The 20,486-nt window shown below is 33.8% G+C and overlaps 5 protein-coding genes across 6 annotated transcripts; 1 reads left to right on the forward strand and 4 right to left on the reverse strand.

Moving 5' to 3' along the window:
- Positions 1-7: 7 nt before the first annotated feature.
- Positions 8-3,136, reverse strand: srh-183 (Serpentine Receptor, class H; the record flags this gene model as incomplete). Its single annotated transcript, NM_075466.2, has 4 exons — positions 8-607; positions 666-969; positions 2,575-2,759; positions 2,812-3,136. 4 exons carry the CDS (start codon positions 3,134-3,136, stop codon positions 426-428), a joined length of 996 nt encoding a protein of 331 aa, NP_507867.1. The 3' UTR covers positions 8-425.
- A 400-nt stretch (positions 3,137-3,536) lies between these two features.
- On the reverse strand, positions 3,537-6,698 carry Y60A3A.24 (uncharacterized protein). Its single transcript, NM_001029103.5, has 6 exons — positions 6,510-6,698; positions 6,180-6,413; positions 6,014-6,130; positions 4,345-4,728; positions 4,193-4,300; positions 3,537-3,985 (listed from the first exon to the last, which is right to left on the reverse strand). The coding sequence occupies exons 1-6, from the start codon at positions 6,690-6,692 to the stop codon at positions 3,803-3,805; spliced, it is 1,209 nt and encodes a 402-aa protein (NP_001024274.1). The 5' UTR covers positions 6,693-6,698; the 3' UTR covers positions 3,537-3,802.
- A 1,111-nt stretch (positions 6,699-7,809) lies between these two features.
- On the reverse strand, positions 7,810-11,129 carry clec-260 (C-type lectin domain-containing protein; the record flags this gene model as incomplete). Its single annotated transcript, NM_075467.4, has 7 exons — positions 7,810-7,957; positions 8,002-8,194; positions 8,244-8,349; positions 9,986-10,039; positions 10,105-10,179; positions 10,435-10,491; positions 11,034-11,129. 7 exons carry the CDS (start codon positions 11,127-11,129, stop codon positions 7,810-7,812), a joined length of 729 nt encoding a protein of 242 aa, NP_507868.2.
- Positions 11,130-12,799: 1,670 nt separating this feature from the next.
- On the forward strand, positions 12,800-15,320 carry sri-67 (G protein-coupled receptor; the record flags this gene model as incomplete). Of its 2 annotated transcripts, none has more annotated exons than NM_001269962.1 (4): positions 12,800-12,955; positions 14,329-14,676; positions 14,733-15,157; positions 15,275-15,320. In NM_001269962.1, 4 exons carry the CDS (start codon positions 12,800-12,802, stop codon positions 15,318-15,320), a joined length of 975 nt encoding a protein of 324 aa, NP_001256891.1. The 2 variants fall into 2 exon arrangements, with proteins under 2 accessions (NP_001256891.1, NP_001256892.1); NM_001269963.1 differs by lacking the exon at positions 15,275-15,320 and having other exon boundaries at positions 14,733-14,782; positions 14,836-15,028.
- Positions 15,321-15,548: 228 nt separating this feature from the next.
- Y60A3A.25 (BZIP domain-containing protein) lies at positions 15,549-19,009 on the reverse strand. Its single transcript, NM_001029104.2, has 7 exons — positions 18,752-19,009; positions 17,659-17,797; positions 17,471-17,611; positions 17,347-17,420; positions 16,836-17,237; positions 16,687-16,785; positions 15,549-16,261 (listed from the first exon to the last, which is right to left on the reverse strand). The coding sequence occupies exons 1-7, from the start codon at positions 18,992-18,994 to the stop codon at positions 16,094-16,096; spliced, it is 1,266 nt and encodes a 421-aa protein (NP_001024275.1). The 5' UTR covers positions 18,995-19,009; the 3' UTR covers positions 15,549-16,093.
- Between the last annotated feature and the right edge of the window lie 1,477 nt (positions 19,010-20,486).

Consider the following 20,486-nt stretch of genomic DNA (forward strand, 5'->3'; position numbering starts at 1 on the left):
ACAGATAATATATTTATTTGTCAATTGATTGCTATAAAAGTTCAAATGTTTTATGAATGTTTACTGTTGTGCGGTAAAAAAGATGCCTATCTATAGTGTAATCTATATCTGTAACTTGGTACATAGCAACCTAAAGTCTTTCGGTTTTTCTCTGTGTCGTAAAAACAGTAGGCCACCTACATATGTACCAAGTTACAAATATAGATCACACTATAGATATACATGTTTATACTGCTCAGCGGCAATGTATCTTTGTAATTATCATCCTTAACCTTACGATATTATTACCAACTAATTTGAGAATACAAAAATCACGTTATATTTAAATCCCAGTACGAAAAATAAATAAAAAAAACATCAAAATACCAGGGTTCAAAAATACACGGTTCAAAACTACTATACATATATTCTAGAAATAAAAATATTCAATTATCCTGCTGAGACCTGTTCACAGTTTTCCAAATCAGTTGAGAATTGGCTCCTCGTTTAGAGCTCAAGTGGAATATTTCAAGTGTCGCCTGCCGATAAGGTGTATGTACAATAAGCATGGTGACGGTAGAGAGCACACCATGAAATGCTATTGTGCAAATTGCAAGGTTGGATGCAGCTGAAACTTTGAACACAAGAAATTTAAAGAAAGAAGAAGCCGTAATCAATAATAATACCTTGATTAAAATAACCCAACACAATGGACATAATAATATAGATCACTGGAAATGCTAGCACAAATATTGGAATGAACACTTGCAGGCACATTGCGAAGAAAAATTGCTTTTGCAGCCGGCTGGTAGCTGCTGATTGGGAAGTTGTGCGGAATAAGTGCCAGGATATTGAAATTACAAATACGATTATTTGAGGAATGAACAGTGATAGCATGAAAATCATGGATAAGCAGGGAATAGAGTTATCAATTGATAAGATTATGTATCCAGGACGGTTGAAGACATCAAGTGGGAGGCATGGGACTTCCTGGAATTTTTTTAGTAATTAATAATGTTGTTGTTAGTAATTAATAATGTCGTTAGCAATTGATAATAATGTTGTAAGTAATTTATTATGCGGTTAATTGTTAATAATGTTAATAATAATTAATAATAGTGCCAGCAATTAATAATTAGTACGTAATGATGTTGTTAATTATTAATGATGCTGTGAATAATGTTATTAAAAGTAATTAAATATTGTTAGTGATTCATAATATTGTTGAAAATTAATAATGTTGGTACTACATAATTAATAATATTATTAGTAATTAAAAATGTTGTTAGCAATAATTAATACTGGTATAAGTAATTTATAACGTTGTTTGTAATTAATAATTAGTACGCAATGATGTAGTTCATTATTAATGATGCTGTGAATAATGTTATTGAAAGTAATTAAAAATTGTTAGTGATTTATACTAATGTTGAAAATAATAATGTTGGTAGTAATTAAAAATGTTGTTAGTACATAATTAATACTGGTATAAGTAGTTAATAATAGTGTTATAAGTAATTAATACTAGTGTGCTAGTAATATATAATGTTGTTAGTAATTAATGATACTGTTATAATTATTAGTGTTGTTAGTAATTAATACAGTCATTGTTAATTAATTTTTAGTATTCCTTTCACTCAGCTTTGACGTTAGTCTGTAATTAACAATGATATTTGTCATTAATCATAATGACGTTATTAATTAATTTTGTTGTTAGTAATTAACAATGTTGTTAATTATTAATAACGTAATTAGAAATTAATAAAACTGTTAGTAATTCATAATGATGCTAGGAATTAACACTTTTTTGCAAAAAAAAAATTTTTGGAATTTTGGGAGAATTAATATGGTAAAAAACTGCTAATTTTTTTTTAGCATTTTGGGTACGTTTCTGGATCAAGAAATTCAATTTTGGCCGCGCTACAGGCGTTTTGGTCTTTAATTCATTTTTAATGGGCACCTACCAGGGGAAAATAGGGTGGAAAAAAATTTTTTGGAATTTTGGGAGAATTAATATGGTAAAAAATAGCTAATTTTTTTTTAGTATTTTGGGTACGTTTCTGGATCAAGAAATTCAATTTTGGCCGTGCTACAGGTGTTTTGGTCTTCAATTCATTTTTTTACATACATATGACTGCACTTTTTTGCAAAAAAAAAATTTGGAATTTTGGGAGAATTAATATGGTAAAAAATTGCTAATTTTTTTTTAGTATTTTGGGTACGTTTCTGGATCAAGAAATTCGATTTTGGCCCGCGCTACAGGCGTTTTGGTTTTCAATTCATTTTTAATGGGCACCTACCAGGGGAAAATAGGGTGGAAAAAAATTTTTAGAATTTTGGGAGAATTAATATGGTAAAAAATTTCTAAATTTTTTAAAAAGTATTTTGGGTACGTTTCTGGATCAAGAAATTCGATTTTGGCCGCGCTACAGGCGTTTTGGTCTTCAATTCATTTTTTTAACATATATTGTTAGTAATTAATAATATTGTTATAAGTAATTAATAATATTCTTGTCAGTCATTAATAATATTGCTATTAATCAATACTGTTGTTTTTATTAATAATGTTATTAGTAACTCTTCTACTCAGCCTACCGTTATTGTCAGCTCAAGCCCTAGTTCCTGATCTGGGATGTTCAGATATGTCGGTATAGGAAATGTAAGTGAGATTGTGTAATGCACCGCTATATATAAAGCCCTCCGCCATCCCCTCCCGCCGTGCCCATTAATAAGTCGATGGTGACGATCTTCGAAGAATATTAGAATCGTAACGACTATCACTGAAACATGGAGAATCATATATTTTTCTGACTTATAGAGTAGTCCACCTACCGCCGACTGAAGAAATTCCAAAGTACAACTGAATCGCTGTAGGAACCCCAAGTTTCGTTAGAACCCCTAATGGATATCCAGAACATGCCGGCAAATTTAGTACGGGAGAAGTGAAAAAGCTTATATAACCATCTACACAAGCTCCTACGAGATGAAGAAGTAGCATGTTTCCCTTGACGCTTTTCATTTTGGTGGGTGTCTTGGCTAGTATTATATATACACCAAAACCATGAACGGGAATCTCGATTATAGTCAGAATATGTAGAAATATAGAATAAAAATCGTCAGTGTCCAGGAAGTTTTGGGTATTTTGACAGGTAGCCATTGGAAAAGCAAATGAGCGAGTAAAGAGGCTTGAGCTTTATTGCAATTGTTCGAGATTTTCACCTGTCACGGATTTATGAACATTGCTATAAAACCTGATATTGATCAATTTGTGACGTTTTCGGTTGGGATTGTTTCATTGTTAATTAAACCTAAAAGCGTAAAGTTGCAAAAAATAAGACAAACCCCTCTCATTTTTTGCTCATTTCTAGAATTTTCAAAAAAGTTGCAAAAAATAAGACAATACCGTTTAGTAATGTATTAAACTACTCGCATTTGCCTCCTCAATAAATAACATGAAAATTAAAAATAATATTCGTTAAACTAAAATTGTTTATAGTTACACCTAAACAAAAATCGATATTGAAAAAATATTCAACAGTAGAGAAAAAAAAACAAAATTTATCAAATAAAAAATTTTTAAATTGATTTATTGAAAAAAAAACACATATGTATATCGAGAAAAAATACAAAAAATAATCGGAGAAGATAATTATAGGAGAAAAACTAATCTGACCATTGAAGTAACATGAAAATTAAAAAACAAAGTAATGTTTAGTTATGAATAGCTTTTTTTTGATTTTTAAGCCAATTTGTTTTTGTGGTTATTAGTCAGAAAAAATAAATCGTTTGTTTTTTTTTTGCTTTTTTTTACTTCAAAAAATAATTATTTCGGCTTCAAAATTCGTAAGAATTCCTCCAGGGCGTTGATTTGCTCCATTTTCTGATGCTCCCCTGCCCATTCCATCAAGGCCTGCCGGTTTTGGAAAAACACATTTTGCAGGCATTTGCCGTACAAGTTCCATTGGATATTCAGAAGCTTTTGTTCTTCACGGCCAACTTTTATTTCCTGAAAAAAAAATGTTTAAATCTGAAATCAAATGGAATAAATGTTCAGTTCAAACAATGATGTAGGGACAGAAATCCAAGAAATTGGATTAACGATGAGTTCAATTCTAAGCCTGAGCCTAAGCCTATGCCTAAACCTAAGGCCTTTTTTAAGTGTCTATGTGGTAATATACCAACGCTGACCTTTTTTCGATTCAAATAAACTCACGATTTTAACATTTTCCGCACATAATTCAAAATTGATTGTGTGAAACGCCTTAGCCTTTTTGGTTTTACGAGTAGCTAGAGTTCCTACTGTCACCCCTTGTTTTTCAGCCTGAAATATAATAATTAAATTTTGAACATCTTTTTAAAAATTGCCTCTTCTTCTTTATTTTTCCAGTCCGAAATTGTTTTGTCCCACTCGTCCTTCGCAATCTTGTGCTTTTGAAATATCTTCTGATAATCTTTATCATTGTATTTCTCTGCTTTTTTGCTCTCCGAAATGTTTTCGATTTCTTTCTCGATTTTTTTGAGATTTTTCCCGATTAAATCCGCATGCTGGTTCACGACCACATTTCCCACACTAGAAAATAGCTGAATAAGAAAGAAAAGAAGATTTCTCTTTGTATCAATGTCAGCATTTATCTGCTCCTTCTCTTCTTTCAGCTCCGAATGCGTCTTTTCATTGTCTACGAGCTTCTGATTGTTCTTCGCATCATATCTTGCAGTGTTCTCACGGTCTCTCTCTTGTTTCGTTTTTTTCTAAAATGGTTCACGAATGATAACTAACAAGGGAAGTACTTCTGGGGTCATTCAAAAGAGCACCTCCTAAATAGGCCCCCACAAAAAATCTGGCTGCATACGGGCACTTTCAACCAGAAACTAGTAAATCTGAAATTCAAGCCCAATTTTTCACGAAAATCATTGGTTCATAAAATGATTTAGTAGAGTTAATCTCAATTTTATTAAAGGTGGGTACCGAAATTTGGGAAATATTTTTAAATGACCCCAAATTTTCTCTTGATTCCGAATATCTAAGTGAAAAAATTCAAAAAAATGTCTCTGATTTTATATTTGAGCTTAAAATCGCGATTTTCATTTGTGCACCCATGAGCCTTTTCAAATTCGCACCGAAATAAATTATCCTCGGAGCGCGTTTGCCTCATTCAATTTCTCCACATATTTTTCCTTTTTTAAGTTTTTCACCGGATTCTGGCTTCCCTCATAAATCGATTTTGGGACCGAGAGAATTTGTGTAGCTTTACGGCGCGTTGCGTGTCGCGTCGCGGCTAGTTTTAGTTGTAAAACAAAATTTTGTTGTCCGCGTGGAATACACGACTTTCCCACGCGTTGTCCGTCAGGCGATTGTCAATGGAGCGCGAAAATTCAATGAGAAAGGCCAGAACCCCGTGTTTTTCAGCTATTTTTATTCACTTTTGTCGTATAATATTGAATTTTTTTCAAAAGTATATTTTTTCGTGATAGTTGAACATTTTATTAGCATAGAAATGAATAAAAATATCTGAAAAACTGAAAAACTGAAAATATATCGAGACAATTAAATGAGACAAAAATTTGAAAAAGCTCATGAGGACGCAAATGAAAATCGCGATATAAAAGCTCAAATATAAAATCAGGGAAATTTTTTTGAATTTTTCCACATCGATATTCGAAATCAGGGGAAAATTTGGATTTCGGTACCCCACCTTTAAGTTTTGTAGACATGTGAACACTACAAGGAAACTCAAACAAAAATTCGGAAAAAAAATTTCGAAAAATGTTTTCACTGAAAATTTTCACATTTTTTCTTAAATTTTTTCTTGAAGACGTCTGGAAAATGTTATAATGTCTATATAACGTAATAAAATAGAGATCAGAACTGAAAAACTCTGAATCATTGACTTTTGTGAAAAAATGGCCTGAAGCATTTTCAGAGCGACTTTTTTCCAGCTCAAAGTGCTCCTCTGCTGCTAAATTTATATGTAGGGGCCTATTTAGAAGGTATTCTTGGCACTTCCCACGTGAGAAAGATTGTATAATAACCTACGTTAGGCGTATTCGTAACGTTGGCACAAACTACTGCTCCATTTGTTCCGATCTCCAATTTTTCCGAGTTACCCATTTTTCTGCTTTTAGGAGCGACCGCTTCTGCCGGTGTTTGGTTCTAAAGTTACTTAAAAATTAGAATTAAAACTCAACTCATAGTTACTTACTTCAAAAAAGTCCGAGTTTGGGCGTTTAATTGCGCGCTTGTTTTGCACTGTATCAATGACAATTTCATTGTTCGAACGAATGATTGGTTCGTCTTCAATGTCCGGTCTTGCGTAGTCTAACGGCATCAGATGGCCTTCCGGAATTGACCGTTGACCATCATCTTCAAGTAGAAGAGCCTGTGCCCGATGGAATGCATTGTGCTCTACCAGTTGTCGTTCGGCTCGCTGTTGATTCTGTAACTTTATACTCTTCTAGAGGAAAATAAATTTTTAATTATTAAAAATTCAAAGAAAAAATCCTCTTTTTTTGTCTAATTCAATTCAACCAACCAGTTTTGCAAGTTGGTACTGCTCAGGAATAATCCCATGATCTACAAGATTTTTGACCCATTGCGCCGGTGGATTGTTCCCATTAGGTTCATTGCCTTGCTTGGCTTGAACCTGTGACGGAGCCTCGTTGTTGGAGCGACAGTTTTGGAACGTGTCCAAATCAATTATTGGTACCGGATCCATGATGTTCTGAAAAAAAAATTAAGTTGAACCGAACACATATAGGAGAAAAAGAAAGTAAACACGAAAGATTTATCAACTCGGTAGGCGCGTTTGCACATCCTGCGCACATTCTGCTCACATACTGCGCACTATTCTCTTTTGCTAGCTCCTTCTATGCAGAAAAACGCCGTTTAAGGATCGATTGCTAAATTTTGAAAGTAAGGGAATCTATTAACAAGTTCTAATTTCGAAAAACCACTTTATTTCGCTGTTGTCGTCTCCAAAGTAAGAAGAATGGTGCGAACTATAGGGAGAGATGGAGAGCACAGACAAATTGAGCATTTTTGAAAATATTATTCTTGTGAGAAACGCAGAGAAAACCGTCAAATTTATAGTGAACAGGCCATAAAACGTTTTCTTTATCGCGTTGTGATAAGGAAACAATGATGCAGGAGAGGAAATAAAATCAAGAAGAAGAATTTTTGTAAGTAAAAATTGAGAAATATTAGTTATTAAGTACCTATTCTGCAACAACTGTGCTATGAGAAGAACGAAAAGCTTGTAAACAACCTAATAAAACCATTTCAAAATAGTCTATCACGTATGCATGTGCGGGTGAGAAAAATCGCCACATTTTACGCGCAAAAAGCGAGAGAGCATGTGGATTTGTTCGCTGGAGCGCGCTTGCACGTTTTTTTTTATTTATTACACGGTAGCACAGAAACTAGATGGGTTGGTTCATGATACTCAGTCTGGAAACCTATATTGACTACTATCTCAAAACCCATCACAAAATCGATTTTGCGATGCATATAAGAAATGACCGCAATGAAATTATCTATCTTTATTTGTGATGAATTTTTGATTTTGGACTTCCTTGCTAAGTTATACACGTTTGTTCGGTGGATCGCGTTTGCACCCATCTAGCAACTGAACCACAGTGAGAAGGGCAGCCGGTGAGGACGTGATTCTTATATACGACCTCTATAGCTACATATATATATATATGGAACCTATATGTATATATGGAACCTATATGCCTAATACTTACATAATACCTACATATGTATATACCAAATACCTTTATATCTAATACATATATACCTAATAATTACAACAACTCTTTATTCACCCCCATTCAATTTGGAACTTTTCCACACAAGTATGTATTAAGAGTGGCATAACACTCGACATCATCCAGATTCCCATTGAAAAAGTGCCACTGAGCAGAAGTGAGGCCCGAGTCGACTTTTGCGTGTACATTTTGCGTCAGGCAGAATTGTACTCTACAATCTTATGAAATTGGTGTGCACCCTAGACTTCCTCTTACCCGCCAAGAATATCAGGTTGATTAACGCCAAAAGTGAAGCCAGCGGTGCCAGTTGTATGGCCATCTGTCCATTGATAACTGTTAGCCGGGGTACAAGACTGGACAGTTGGGCAGCTGGCTTTTCTGATCCCGCCAAGCCAGGCTACAGTGTTAGCGCCAGGGGATGCCTGATTGATAACAGCTCTGAGGAGGTCTGGAAACTGACAATTTCCTGGAAAAACTAGTACCTGTAAAGATATTACGTGTAGCTCTCATTGATTCATCGGTAGTTTGAAATCCCGAAAGTTTGGCTCCCTGAGCTTGACAGGCGGCTTCTGCACCGTCATGTTTGTTGTTCCCGAAGAATGCCTTTACAAGGGAAGTCGAAAAACTGAACCCCGGACTTTGACATGCCATAGTAATTTTTCGATAAAAGAGTGAAAATAATGATCTCTCCAAAAAATTTAGCTGCCCCGGTCCAGGTTCAGCAAAGTTATGACGTTTTGAAAGTGCCGAAAAAAATTCCTTGACCAAACCCTAGCAAAAAAACTTTCGAATTTTCAAAAAAAAAAAAATTTTCTAAAAATTGATAAAAACTATTGTAACTTATCCAAAAATGTGAAAAACATATATTATGCACATTTTTTCTTCCCACGGACAAAAAACCACATTGCTTGATCTACATATCTTGAGCAAAATTTATTTCTGTTGAAAAGCTTGTTTTTAACGTGTAGAAAAGGCTACACAAAAGTTTTGCACTGAAATCACCGGTTGAATGGCCGATTGGTTGACGTTTACGTCAATAATCACACTTTCCTAGTTCTCTCCCCACACGGGTAAATTAATTTTTGCAATTTTTCCCAAAACCTGAAATATACGCAAAAACAGTGTTACATGAATTTTTAGAAAGTCTCGTATCGATTTTAAGCTTCTGGAATATCAAACCAATCAAATTCTAACTTTTGGAAAGTTTTTACTATTTGAAGATTTTCAAACTTTTCCCCACCTGGAGCATGCGGATTTTTTTCACAAATTTTTTTTTCAAAAAAGTTTTAAAATGGTTCACATTGTAGGAAGACATATGTTAGCCGCATTCTACAGTTTTTGATGTCTCATTGCACTTTTCCGGCGAAAAGTCGGCAAAAACTCACTAGATCTATGCTAGAAAACATCCTATATTTGAAGACTTGCATCTCTGTTGGCAATTGAAATGCAGAAAAGTTGTCAACTGAAAAGTTGTTGCATATATGCTAAATAACAAATTGCTAGTTGCAACTTTCTTGCTATATTGGAAGACTGTCGAGATATGATCGTGAAAACATGAGCAAAATGAGAAGCTTCTTTGATCGGTTGTATCTCCGTTCTTTATCAAGATAGCAAGAAAGTTGCAACTAGCAATTTGTTATTTAGCATATATGCAACAACTTTTCAGTTGACAACTTTTCTGCATTTCAATTGCCAACAGAGATGCAAGTCTTCAAATATAGGATGTTTTCTAGCATAGATCTAGTGAGTTTTGCCGATTTTTCGCCGGAAAAGTGCAATGAGACATCAAAAACTGTAGAATGCGGCTAACAGATGTTTTTCTACAATGTGAACCATTTTTAAACTTTTTTGAAAAAAAAAATTTTGTGAAAAAAATCCGCATGCTCCAGGTGGGGAAAAGTTTGAAAATCTTCAAATTGTAAAAACTTTCCAGAAGTTAGAATTTGATTGGTTTGATATTCCAGAAGCTTAAAATCGATACGAGACTTTCTAAAAATTCATGTAACACTGTTTTTGCGCATATTTCAGGTTTTGGGAAAAATTGCAAAAATTAATTTACCCGTGTGGGGAGAGAACTAGGAAAGTGTGATTATTGACGTAAACGTCAACCAATCGGCCATTCAACCGGTGATTTCAGTGCAAAACTTTTGTGCAGCCTTTTCTACACGTTAAAAACAAGCTTTTCAACAGAAATAATGCTAAATTTTCAGACGGAAATTTTCAGCCCTGTGTGACTCGCCAGCAGAAACGAAAAATAAATTATGTTAGCCAATGATCTTAACTTCCGTTTGACCTAAAAAATTTTCAGATTGAGGCGTGCTGGTGGAAGATATTCCCTAGTTAATATTAAAAACGTACGGCTTGGGAACTCGTGGCAATTGAAGATCGAGGTGTCGAAGAGCGTCTTGGGCCATTTGTCAAACGTCCATTTAGCTAAAATTAATGTTTTTAGAGAAAAAATTGTCTAAAAAAATACATTTTTTGTTGTTTGAAAATTGATGTTTTTTTCTTTTTTCTATATTAAAAATTCCAGTAGAGTAAATTATTTTATTTCAGTTTTCGGCTTTCTCTTATTAGCTTTATCTTTCAAAAAAATGATATAAAATTTATTTTATAAATTATATTAAAAAAAGAGGCAATTGTAAATTTGTTTCTCTTAGAATTCTCAATAAAATTCCAAAAACATACCTGTCGAGGACTTGCAGCTGGGAGAGTTGCCCGACGATTTTGTGTGCTCCCGCGTTGCTGATGAAAATTAACATTTTTTAGAAAAAAATATCAAAAAAAAGACGCAAATTTGAGATGATTGTTTGATAATTAAGATGACGTAGCAAAATCTGGGAAATATTTTCAAATGACTCTAAATTTGCCCCTGATTTTGGCAAAATGTATAAAAAGTACCTGGATGACATACAGTCCCTCCACTTTGCTCTGTGTACCTCTGCCTTTCTATGTGTCAATGCCTTGCCGGTGGGTGGCAGAGCAAAGCGGAAAGGCTGTAGATCACTATGTGCCAAGTTACAAGTTACTAAAAGCTAACCAAGATTTTCATGCATTCGGCAATTAAAATATTTTCCGAGAAGCAAAATATCAGAAAGTGATCCATTGAGAATTTGTAGATCACAGTAAAATCTATAATATTTTATTGAAATCACACTTTTAAATTTTGATATGGGTGTACGTAGCACAAATCTTATAGATTTTGTTGTGTTTTTCAGTTTTTCAGTACATCATTTTTTGATATTTTTGCTTCTCGGCGGTATCTAGAGACATGAGTGCTAACTAACCTGTTCCTCCGCAAGTATCCTCGCTTCAGCCTGCGCGGCTTTCCAGTTGGCCAGATTCCTTATATTGGATTGTTTTTGTCGCGTGGGGCGACCCATTACTCTGAAAATAATCTAATTAAAATTAGGAAATGTTTCATTTTGAATTTTTATGTGTATTGTTTTATTTCTCAGGAAACATAACACCCGTCTTCCTTCCGTCTGAAACTTGCCCAAAATGGTATGATTTCTATCGTCCCGGAGAAGTGATTTTCGCAAAAAACGCTCTCGCCGCGGCCGACATTTTTTGGGTTTCGCTTAGGGGGCGCGGGTAGTCGCAAGGTAGGCGCGGCAGGCGTTTTACCGCCTGCATGAAAACATACACGTCGCTAAGATACCTTAATTTTGACTTACCTTTGAATATAGTAAAAAATCTTTCGAAATGATTGAAAAATCGATTTTTTTACAAAAAATGATGGGAATATTGATAAGAAGTTTCACATCACGTTAAATTAATTAACTTTTCAATAATTTTTATTTCTCGTTTATTTTAATTTCTCAATTAATTTTTAATTTTCAAATGAGAACGTAAATACAATAAATTGTATGAAAAAACGGCATAGAAACTATAAATTCTTCAATCTCAATTTTTCGAATTTTTTTACAAAACCCGAGGAAACAGCAGATTTCGATTTTCCCTGTTTTTATTAAAAACTATTATCAACTGCCAATGTTCACACCATACAGTGAAATGGTGGTTCCTGCGCCGCGGCCGACACTTTTCGGGTTCCGCGCCGCTCCATACAAAGGCGCAAATCGCGGTGCAAGGTAGGCGCGACAGGCGTTGAGGCATAAGGTTCTGGCCTTCCTTATTGCAATTTTCGCGCTCCATTGACAATCGCCTGCAGGACAACGCGTGGTAAGGTTGCGTACTCCACACGGACAAGTATATTCAGTTTTAAGACTAAAAGCGAGCCGCGGCGCGACACGCAACGCGCCTAAATCTACCTTCAAGCCAAAATGGCATAGTTCGCCAAACTCTTGCATTTCAGTTAATGAAGGGAGCCAGAATCGCGAGTTTTGGAGCCTGTATGGAAGTATGAACCCAAGAAATAGATAGAATATGTTTAACTCACATTTGATACTAGTTTACAACTGCAATCTATAGTGCTAATAAATTTCGAAATAATTGAAAAATCGATTTTTCACAAAAAATGATGGGAATCTTGATAAGAAGTTCCACATTGTAAGTCACGTTAAATAAATTATTTTTTTTCGTTTATTTTAATCTCTAGTTTAATTTTCAATTTTACATACAATTTAATTATCACGTGCCGAATTTTTTTTAAATGTAGAAACCATAAATATGTTTCTAGTTAGATTTTTTTGGATTTTTACGGGAAAAACCCGAAAAAGTATAGCGGAAAATCTATAAATTATTCAATCTTAGGCTCTTTAGCCGGGCAAACTGCAGATTTTTCCTGTCCTGGCAATCATACTGACATTTTCCAGTTGAAAAATGTTCCCTTCTAAATACAAAAAAATCTGAAAAAATTGTGATTACTCTGACAACTGTACAACAAAATTTATTCACGAATAACGCATTATGTTCGACTAGTTCCGGAAGCTCCGGAACCTTAAAGTACACGTAACTCTTCAGAACCGAATTTGATTTCTTTCAAAATGGCATACCTAAAGTTTTCGACAGCTGAATAATCATACTTCCGTCGTCGATTGCAATTTCAACTTTCTGGATTCTAATTCTTTTCTTCATTCTATATACCTGACAAATGTATAAAATTGATTTCACTGAACCCCACTGGTTGATCTACACCTATCATACCATTGGTGGCGTTTCGTTGTGCATCAATTTGTTCGGTATTTACCTACTAACCTTTGAGTTGAAAGAGCTTGGCGCTTTTCGATACTATTTAATGCTATTTCAGGTAAATACAGCTTAAATTGTTAGCTAGAAGAGTTCAAACCATCATCATTACTATAAGTAACAAATATTTTAAGTCTTCGACGTCATTAATGGGCGGAGCCTAGTTACGTCACACAAAGGGCGGAGCTTGGAATATTCTTTGACTTCATGGGAGGGGTCATACAAGCTCCGCCCATTTTGTAGGCGGGACTTGATAAACTGCGTCTTTTTTTCGCTGCAAGATCATGGCGGAGAATTCAAATTTTCAGAGATACAATTTTTTGGCGGGCGGAAAATTCAAATTTTCTGGGAAAAACATTTTGGCGGGAAATTTAAATTTTGCGAGAAATTTTTTTTGGCGGGAAATTTAATTTTTCTGAAAAAAATTTTAGCCGGAAATTCAAATTTTCTAAAAAAAAATTTTTTTTTGCGGGAAATTCAAATTTTCTGGGAAAAACATTTTGGCTGGAAATTCAAATTTTCTGGGAAAAACATTTTTGCGGGAAATTCAAATTTTGTGAAAAAAATTTTTTTGGCGGGAAATTTAAATTTTTAGAGAAAATTTTTTTGGCGGGCGGAACATTCAAATTTCCTGAGAAAAATTTGGCCGGAAATTCAAATTTTCTGGGAAAAACATTTTGGCGGGAAATTTAAATTTTGCGAGAAATTTTTTTTGGCGGGAAATTTAATTTTTCTGAAAAAAATTTTAGCCGGAAATTCAAATTTTCTAAAAAAAAATTTTTTTTTGCGGGAAATTCAAATTTTCTGGGAAAAACATTTTGGCTGGAAATTCAAATTTTGTGAAAAAAATTTTTTTGGCGGGAAATTTAAATTTTTAGAGAAAATTTTTTTGGCGGGCGGAAAATTCAAACTTTCTGAAAAAAAATTTTGGCAGGAAATTCAAATTTTAAGAGAAAATAATTTTGGCGGGAAATTTAATTTTTCTGAAAAAAAAATCATGGCGGGAAATTTAAATTTTGAGAGAAAATTTTTTTGGCGGGAAATTCAAATTTTGAGAGAAAATTTTGGCGGGAAATTCAAATTTTGCGAGAAATTTTTTTTTGGCGGAAAATTCAAATTTTCTGGGAAAAAATTTTTGGCGGGAAATTTCAATTCTCTGAAAAAAACATTTGGCGGGAAATTCAAATTTTTTGCAAAACAATTTTGGCGGGAAATTCAAATTTTCTGAAAAACAATTTTGGCGGAAATTCAAATTTTCTTAGAAAATAATTTTGGCGGGAAATTCAAATTTTCTGAAAAAAAATTTGGCGGGAAATTCAAATTTTCTGAAAAAAAATTTGGCGGGAAATTCAAATTTTGCGAGAATTTTTTTTTGGCGGGAAATTCAAATTTTCTGAGAAAGGGCTTATTTCTTCATGACCCTCATTATTCCAGGTCGTTTGTTCACTAGCTGACATCACTATTACCACTCTTTCATCAATTGTTCCATTATACCCATTGTTCGCAATTTCCTCATATGGCATTCTAGCTCTTTGGCTGGATGTTTCTGCACATTACTGTTTGATAAATGTTGGAGTATGGGCATATCTGGAAATGGAGTCCCTACTTTTGTGTTTCTTCAAGAAACATCAAACAATTGCGGTGATAATTGATGTTCATGTTATTCCAAAGTTTATCCCATACTTTTGCTATTTAATGGCTATTGTGTTCCCAGCTATACCATGTGTCGGATTAGATTTTTTGACTGTTCAGGAGGAAAAGCAGTTGGAATATATCAATATGGTAAGTTATTGAGTTTTTTTTCTAAAATAATATAATACAAACAAAATTTTGTTCAGACTTCCCCAGAATATTATACAAAATTCGCAAGCCTACCTAACTTCTCAATGTATAAAGAATCCAACTATCTGTATGGTGTAATTATTATAACATTCATCGAAGTTTCAGTTCTCATCGCCCTGTTGGTATTTTTCAACATGGACCTTGTCCGCATGATGGTTCGATTGAAATCTCAAATCTCTGCTGTAAACTACCAGAGGCACCGGGAAGCAATTCAAAGTCTGGTTATTCAGACGTTCGTCTCAGTTATATGCTCGGCGCCAACATCGTGTTTTGCTCTCGCCTTGGCTCTTAGATTGGAGCACTCACAATTGATAGCTGAACTGATGTTAGTTGTGTTCTCATGTCATTCATCTACTAATATTATATCGTTGCTCATATTCTCACCGCCGTATCGCAGGTTTTTGGAGAAAAGCTTTAAGAGGTAAGGTCCTGAAATTTTTTTTATTTGTTTGGCTGTGATAGCCATCAAAATTGATTGCATTTTAAACTAATACATACTAGTTTTATACAAATTATGCTAATTGGGATAAAATTTCAGAAATCGCCGACAAATTTCCGTACATGTGCATTCACAGAGCGGATAAATTCTTTAAATTTTTCTTTATAACTAAAGTTTGAAAAAAATGTTAACATTGATTTAAAATTTTTCTCGATGATTTTCATTTGATATGACAGAATTAAATATGTATGCTCTGAAAATTAAACGACGTTTATTTTTTTTATTTTTTCTTTCTGAAATTTTATACCCAAAGTTTTCGACAGCTGAAAAATTACACGGCTTCCAGCTGTTATGCCAACTTGAATACATATTTTTTTAAATTCATTTCATATAACCAACACATGTATAATATTGATTTCACTGAACCTCACGGGTATCTACAACCAGACAAATCCGACCAACAACCTTACTCCGGGTATATTCGTGAAATGCATTTTACTGACCAGAATGCTATAACCAAATGTCTAATTTAAATAAACATACAATAGATCTATATATATACATATATGAAACAAATTAGTTTGCAGTGATGATGCTGATGTACAAAAAGAAAAAGGCGAGTATCATGAAAGTTTGAGTTTAAGAGAAGATATGTTGTGGATGGTGAACAGGACAAATTTTTTCGATTTTCCGATTTATCGTTTTTTTTTCGATTTCTGAAGTTTTGAAAATCGAAAAATCGAAAAATAATCATAAAATATGAATTTTTATCTAATTTTGTTTATATTGATAAGAAAAAACATTAAAATTTCTTCTAAGAAGAAGAATAATGACCAAATTATTAAGCTAATTTTTGAAAATTTGAAAAATCTTTTGAAAAATCGGAAAAGGTGAGAGGATTATCAATACATTTGATGCTTATCGTGTAACCAGAAATGTTGCCAATTCCTTCAACTGTTCAATATCAGGTCCTGCGTTATCACATAAAAACTGCCAATTGTGTTGTAACAGATTTCGAGCATCCGGATAAAACCAACCACCGTATGCAGTCAGACGCGACGCAATTCGATATTGTTTTGAAAACTCCTGAAAAAAAAGCGTGTTAGAAAAAACACTTTTTTTTTTTGGTTTAAATGCCAGAAAATCGACCATGATAACCGAATATAGCTGTTAAAAAAATTTAATTTTTTAAAATTTTATGATTTTTCAAAATTTTTCAAAAAAAAAAACAGCTCTATTAAAGTTAAGTTCCGCGCAAATGAGTGACGTCATTTTTGAGATTTTCGCGTTTTCCAGCTCAATTTGTCGAACTTTTGTACAGTTATATTCGGTTATCAGGGTCTATTTTCTGTCAGCTTTAAAATATTTTCAGAAACCTGTTTTAAAATCCACATGATTAAATTTAACCTAATGGAGACAATTTGAGTTTATCTGATTAATTAAGAAGAAACCCTAAACCGTTACATTTTCCATTGAAATGAAATTGCCAATTTATCAATAAATTCACTTACATATTGCAGTTCACCTGCTCCGTGTTCAAAAGCCACCGTCTCATATTTCTGTTTTGCTCGAAAACAACCGCTTGCTAAAGTACCTGGGGGAATTCCAACCTGAAAATCTAAATAATGCAAATGTTTTCATAGATTTCTCATCTACTCACCTTTTTGTTGTCAAGATCAGCCTGAGCATCGTCATATACTTTTTCAGTTTCATCCATTCTTGTTTTCAGCTTCGCCAGATTCATATCACGTCTCTTCAAGTTATCCTTTTCAGTGATGATATCTGCTTTATCACGTTCAAAATCTGCTAGGCACCGAAAAACTTGCTCTGAACTACAATTGGTGTAGTAAACTTTGATGATGCGAAGATTTGAGAAGCAGGGACGAAGGACAAGCTTGACCGCTGTTCGGAAATGTGCTTCATTCAAGATATTCTGGTTTAGAAGGTTTTCATGGGTGAGCTTCTGTGATTTGAAAAACGTTTCGTTCTCATCCCGGATACGTTTCTTCTTGTCGTAAGAATTCTGTGCATCTTCTCTGTTTCTTTTTCGTTTTCTTGAAACCTGAAACGTTTTAAATAGTATTGTAGTACGTAAAAAGTTATATGGACATGGAAGGAACTCCAATCACAATTTAATCTCCCTGAGGTATAAAATGCGAGTTAAAACTTACCATTGAATCAGTTTCACTCTTGATTTCACTATCAAATGAGATCTGTGAAATCGCGTCGTCCTCGGTAAAATTGTCTGTAAAGTTAGGGTTTTTTGGAAACCAGATTTTAAATGTTAATTCTTACCATTGAAATTGTCGTCATTGTTCCATGGTATAGCTGGCAGCACTGGCGCTTCAAAGACTTGCCCCGGACCAGTTTCCATATTCCATAAGTTCAGGTCATTTGCATTTGGGTCGTTGTTGTCGGGTTGTTGGAATTGGTTGTCTGAATAACGAGAACATACACGAGTAGCCAGGGCAATAGTAGCGTACCGTTATTCAAATCCACCCAGCCCGACTCATTATTGTCCTGATACTCTTGATATGGTTGCATGTCCATTGTTTGAAAATTTTGATGTATTCTGTCCAGATTGTGCCAAGTTTGTGAATTGTCAAGAGCATTGTCAGGATTCTGAAAAAATGTGTATTGAGGGATTAGGGTTAACACGTTTTGTTAGATCTTGAACAAGAATTGTTCAAACTTTCGCAGTTAAATGCCTAAAGTTCCCAATACATATCAAACGTCGTAAGTAGGTCTTCCACGAGGACGCTACTCCCGCCCGCCCGCACCACACCACAGCTTCGTAGACATCATGCAAAAATTTGAATGTTCGCCACAATTTTTCAAAACAAATTTGAATTCCCGCCAAAATTTTTCACCGAAAATTTGAATTTCCGCCAAAATTTTTCTCAGAAAATTTGAATTTCCGCCAAAATTTTTCTCGGAAAATTTGAATTCCCGCCAAAGTTTTTCAAAGAAAATTTGAATTCCCAGAAAAAATTTTTCACAGAAAATTTGAATTTCCGCCAAAATGATTCTCTTACAATTTGACCTCCCGCCAATTTGTTTCACAAAAAATTTGATTTCCCGCCACAAATTTTCACACAAAAATTTAAATTTCCGCCACAATTTTTCTCAGAAAATTTGAATTTCCGCCAAAATTTTTCTCGGAAAATTTGAATTCCCGCCAAAATTTTTCAAAGAAAATTTGAATTTCCGCCAAACATTTTCCTAGAAAATTTTATTTTCCGCTAAATTGTTTCACAAAAAATTTGATTTCCCGCCACAAATTTTCACACAAAAATTTAAATTTCCGCCACAATTTTTCTCAGAAAATTTGAATTTCCGCCAAAATTATTTTCGAAGAAAATTCGAATTTCCCGAAAAAAGTTTTTTCAGAAATTTTTTTTTTTTAATTTAAATTCCCGCCAAAATTTTTCACAGAAAATTCGAATTCCCGCCAAAACTTGTGGGTCAACTCTTGGTGAAGTTGGGTGTGACGTCACAGACTAAAAAGACTACATATACTACAAGCTCCGGACAGACTAACTGTTTTTTATCTATAAAGATAATAAGTTCACGAACCTGCTGCGCAAACTGGTGATCATGATGATCCTCGTTTAAATTCTGATTGAAGTAGTTCCCAACCGAATTGTTCTGTGGATTATCTCCAACAATTTGGTTCTGGGCTGTGGCTTCTGATGTTGTTTTCTTTCCAAACCAACTTTCAAGACTGGGTAATTTATGTGAAGATCCTTCTTTGTTATTTCGTTGGGCATTTCCAGATGTGCCAGCATCAATGAATCGGTGAGACGTGCTCGGAAACATTTGACAGTGCTGAAATTCTTAAATGGAGAGCTCTATTATTGGAAGTTGGTGGAGATAAAGAAAAAGTAATAATTATCAACAGACTTCTTTGATAAGCTTGAATTTCACAAACATATGTTCCAGTTTTAAAATTCAAAACCTCAAATATAATTTTTTTTTTGGATGAATACCATCAAAAAGTTCAAAAAGTAGCGCCAGCTCATAATATGTAGAACACTCAAAAAATTTTTTGAAAAATACGAGCTTTTGGGAAAATTTAAAGGAACATCGCATGTTTCGACCCCTACAATGTTTTAATACAAACAATTTGAACAAAATTAAAACATAAAAAATGTCGAAGAAAATTTTTTTTTGGTCGACTTCCAAAATCATGAGTGGCAAAAACTGAGTAATTGCCACTTTTTGACAGTAAATAAAAATTTTCAAAATTTTTTTGAAAAGTTTTATCATGATATTTGGTCATTTTGGGATCAAAGGAGTGGTTTTTTGACGATTTCCCCACTGGCGCTACTCCACCTTTAGCATAATATTTAAGGAGAAAACACAATATTTTGTATGAAGCAAAAATATATGAACATGACATCGCAATTAAAAAAAGGAGGAAAAAAACCAAACTCAAAAGAGAAACTTAGAGAGAAAAGACAGGCGACAACTATTGACATCTGAGAAAAGAGAGAGTGCTGATAAGAGAACAAATGGAAATGTTGCAGCAAAATAGACCCTTTTGGCCAAATATGACCATAAAAAATTGATAACATTTTTTTTAATTTTGCATAATTTAAAGAATGGGCCAAATTATTTTTGAATTACCTCGCAAATGAGTGACGTCACTTTTGACATATTTTCGTTTTCCGGCTTATAATTTGAAACACAGTTTGTCAATTTTTGAGGCATCATTCCGTTGAGAACACTTGGCAATGGGAAATAAATTTAACGAAACTCTGAATTTGGGCCAAAAATCGACTATTCAAAATTAATTTCAACTATTTTTAATGCAAAAAAAATCTGAAAATGTAACAAATTATTTTTCATTAATATACACCAAAAAAATGTCGAAAATGACGTCACTCATTTGCACGGGAATTTAAAAATATTTTTTTTTCAAAATTAAAAAATCATAATAATGTAGATACATTTTATAGAAAATAGCCAGCGGAAAAATTGATAGGGAAAGTAATAAATGAGTTAAAAAGAGGAGAAAATGGCAACAGATGCGATGACAATGATGAAAATTGATAAAAATTGTTTTCCGTGTTTCTGACAAAAATATAATTTTTTTTTTGGTAACCACCACTCAATTCAAAAAAGTTTGTACTTAACATAACATATAAGGAGAAAGCACAATATTCTGTACCAGCCGTGGACCGCACCTCCTGTAAATAACAATGTAAATAAAGACGACTATTGTAGCTTCCATATTGGTTCTTATTAACCAAAAGCGCAGAACATTCAAAGTCTAAAAAAAAGTTGGGTACTTGTGTATTACATGCCC

Source organism: Caenorhabditis elegans, chromosome V (assembly GCF_000002985.6).
Source record: "Caenorhabditis elegans chromosome V".
Taxonomy (NCBI): domain Eukaryota; kingdom Metazoa; phylum Nematoda; class Chromadorea; order Rhabditida; family Rhabditidae; genus Caenorhabditis; species Caenorhabditis elegans.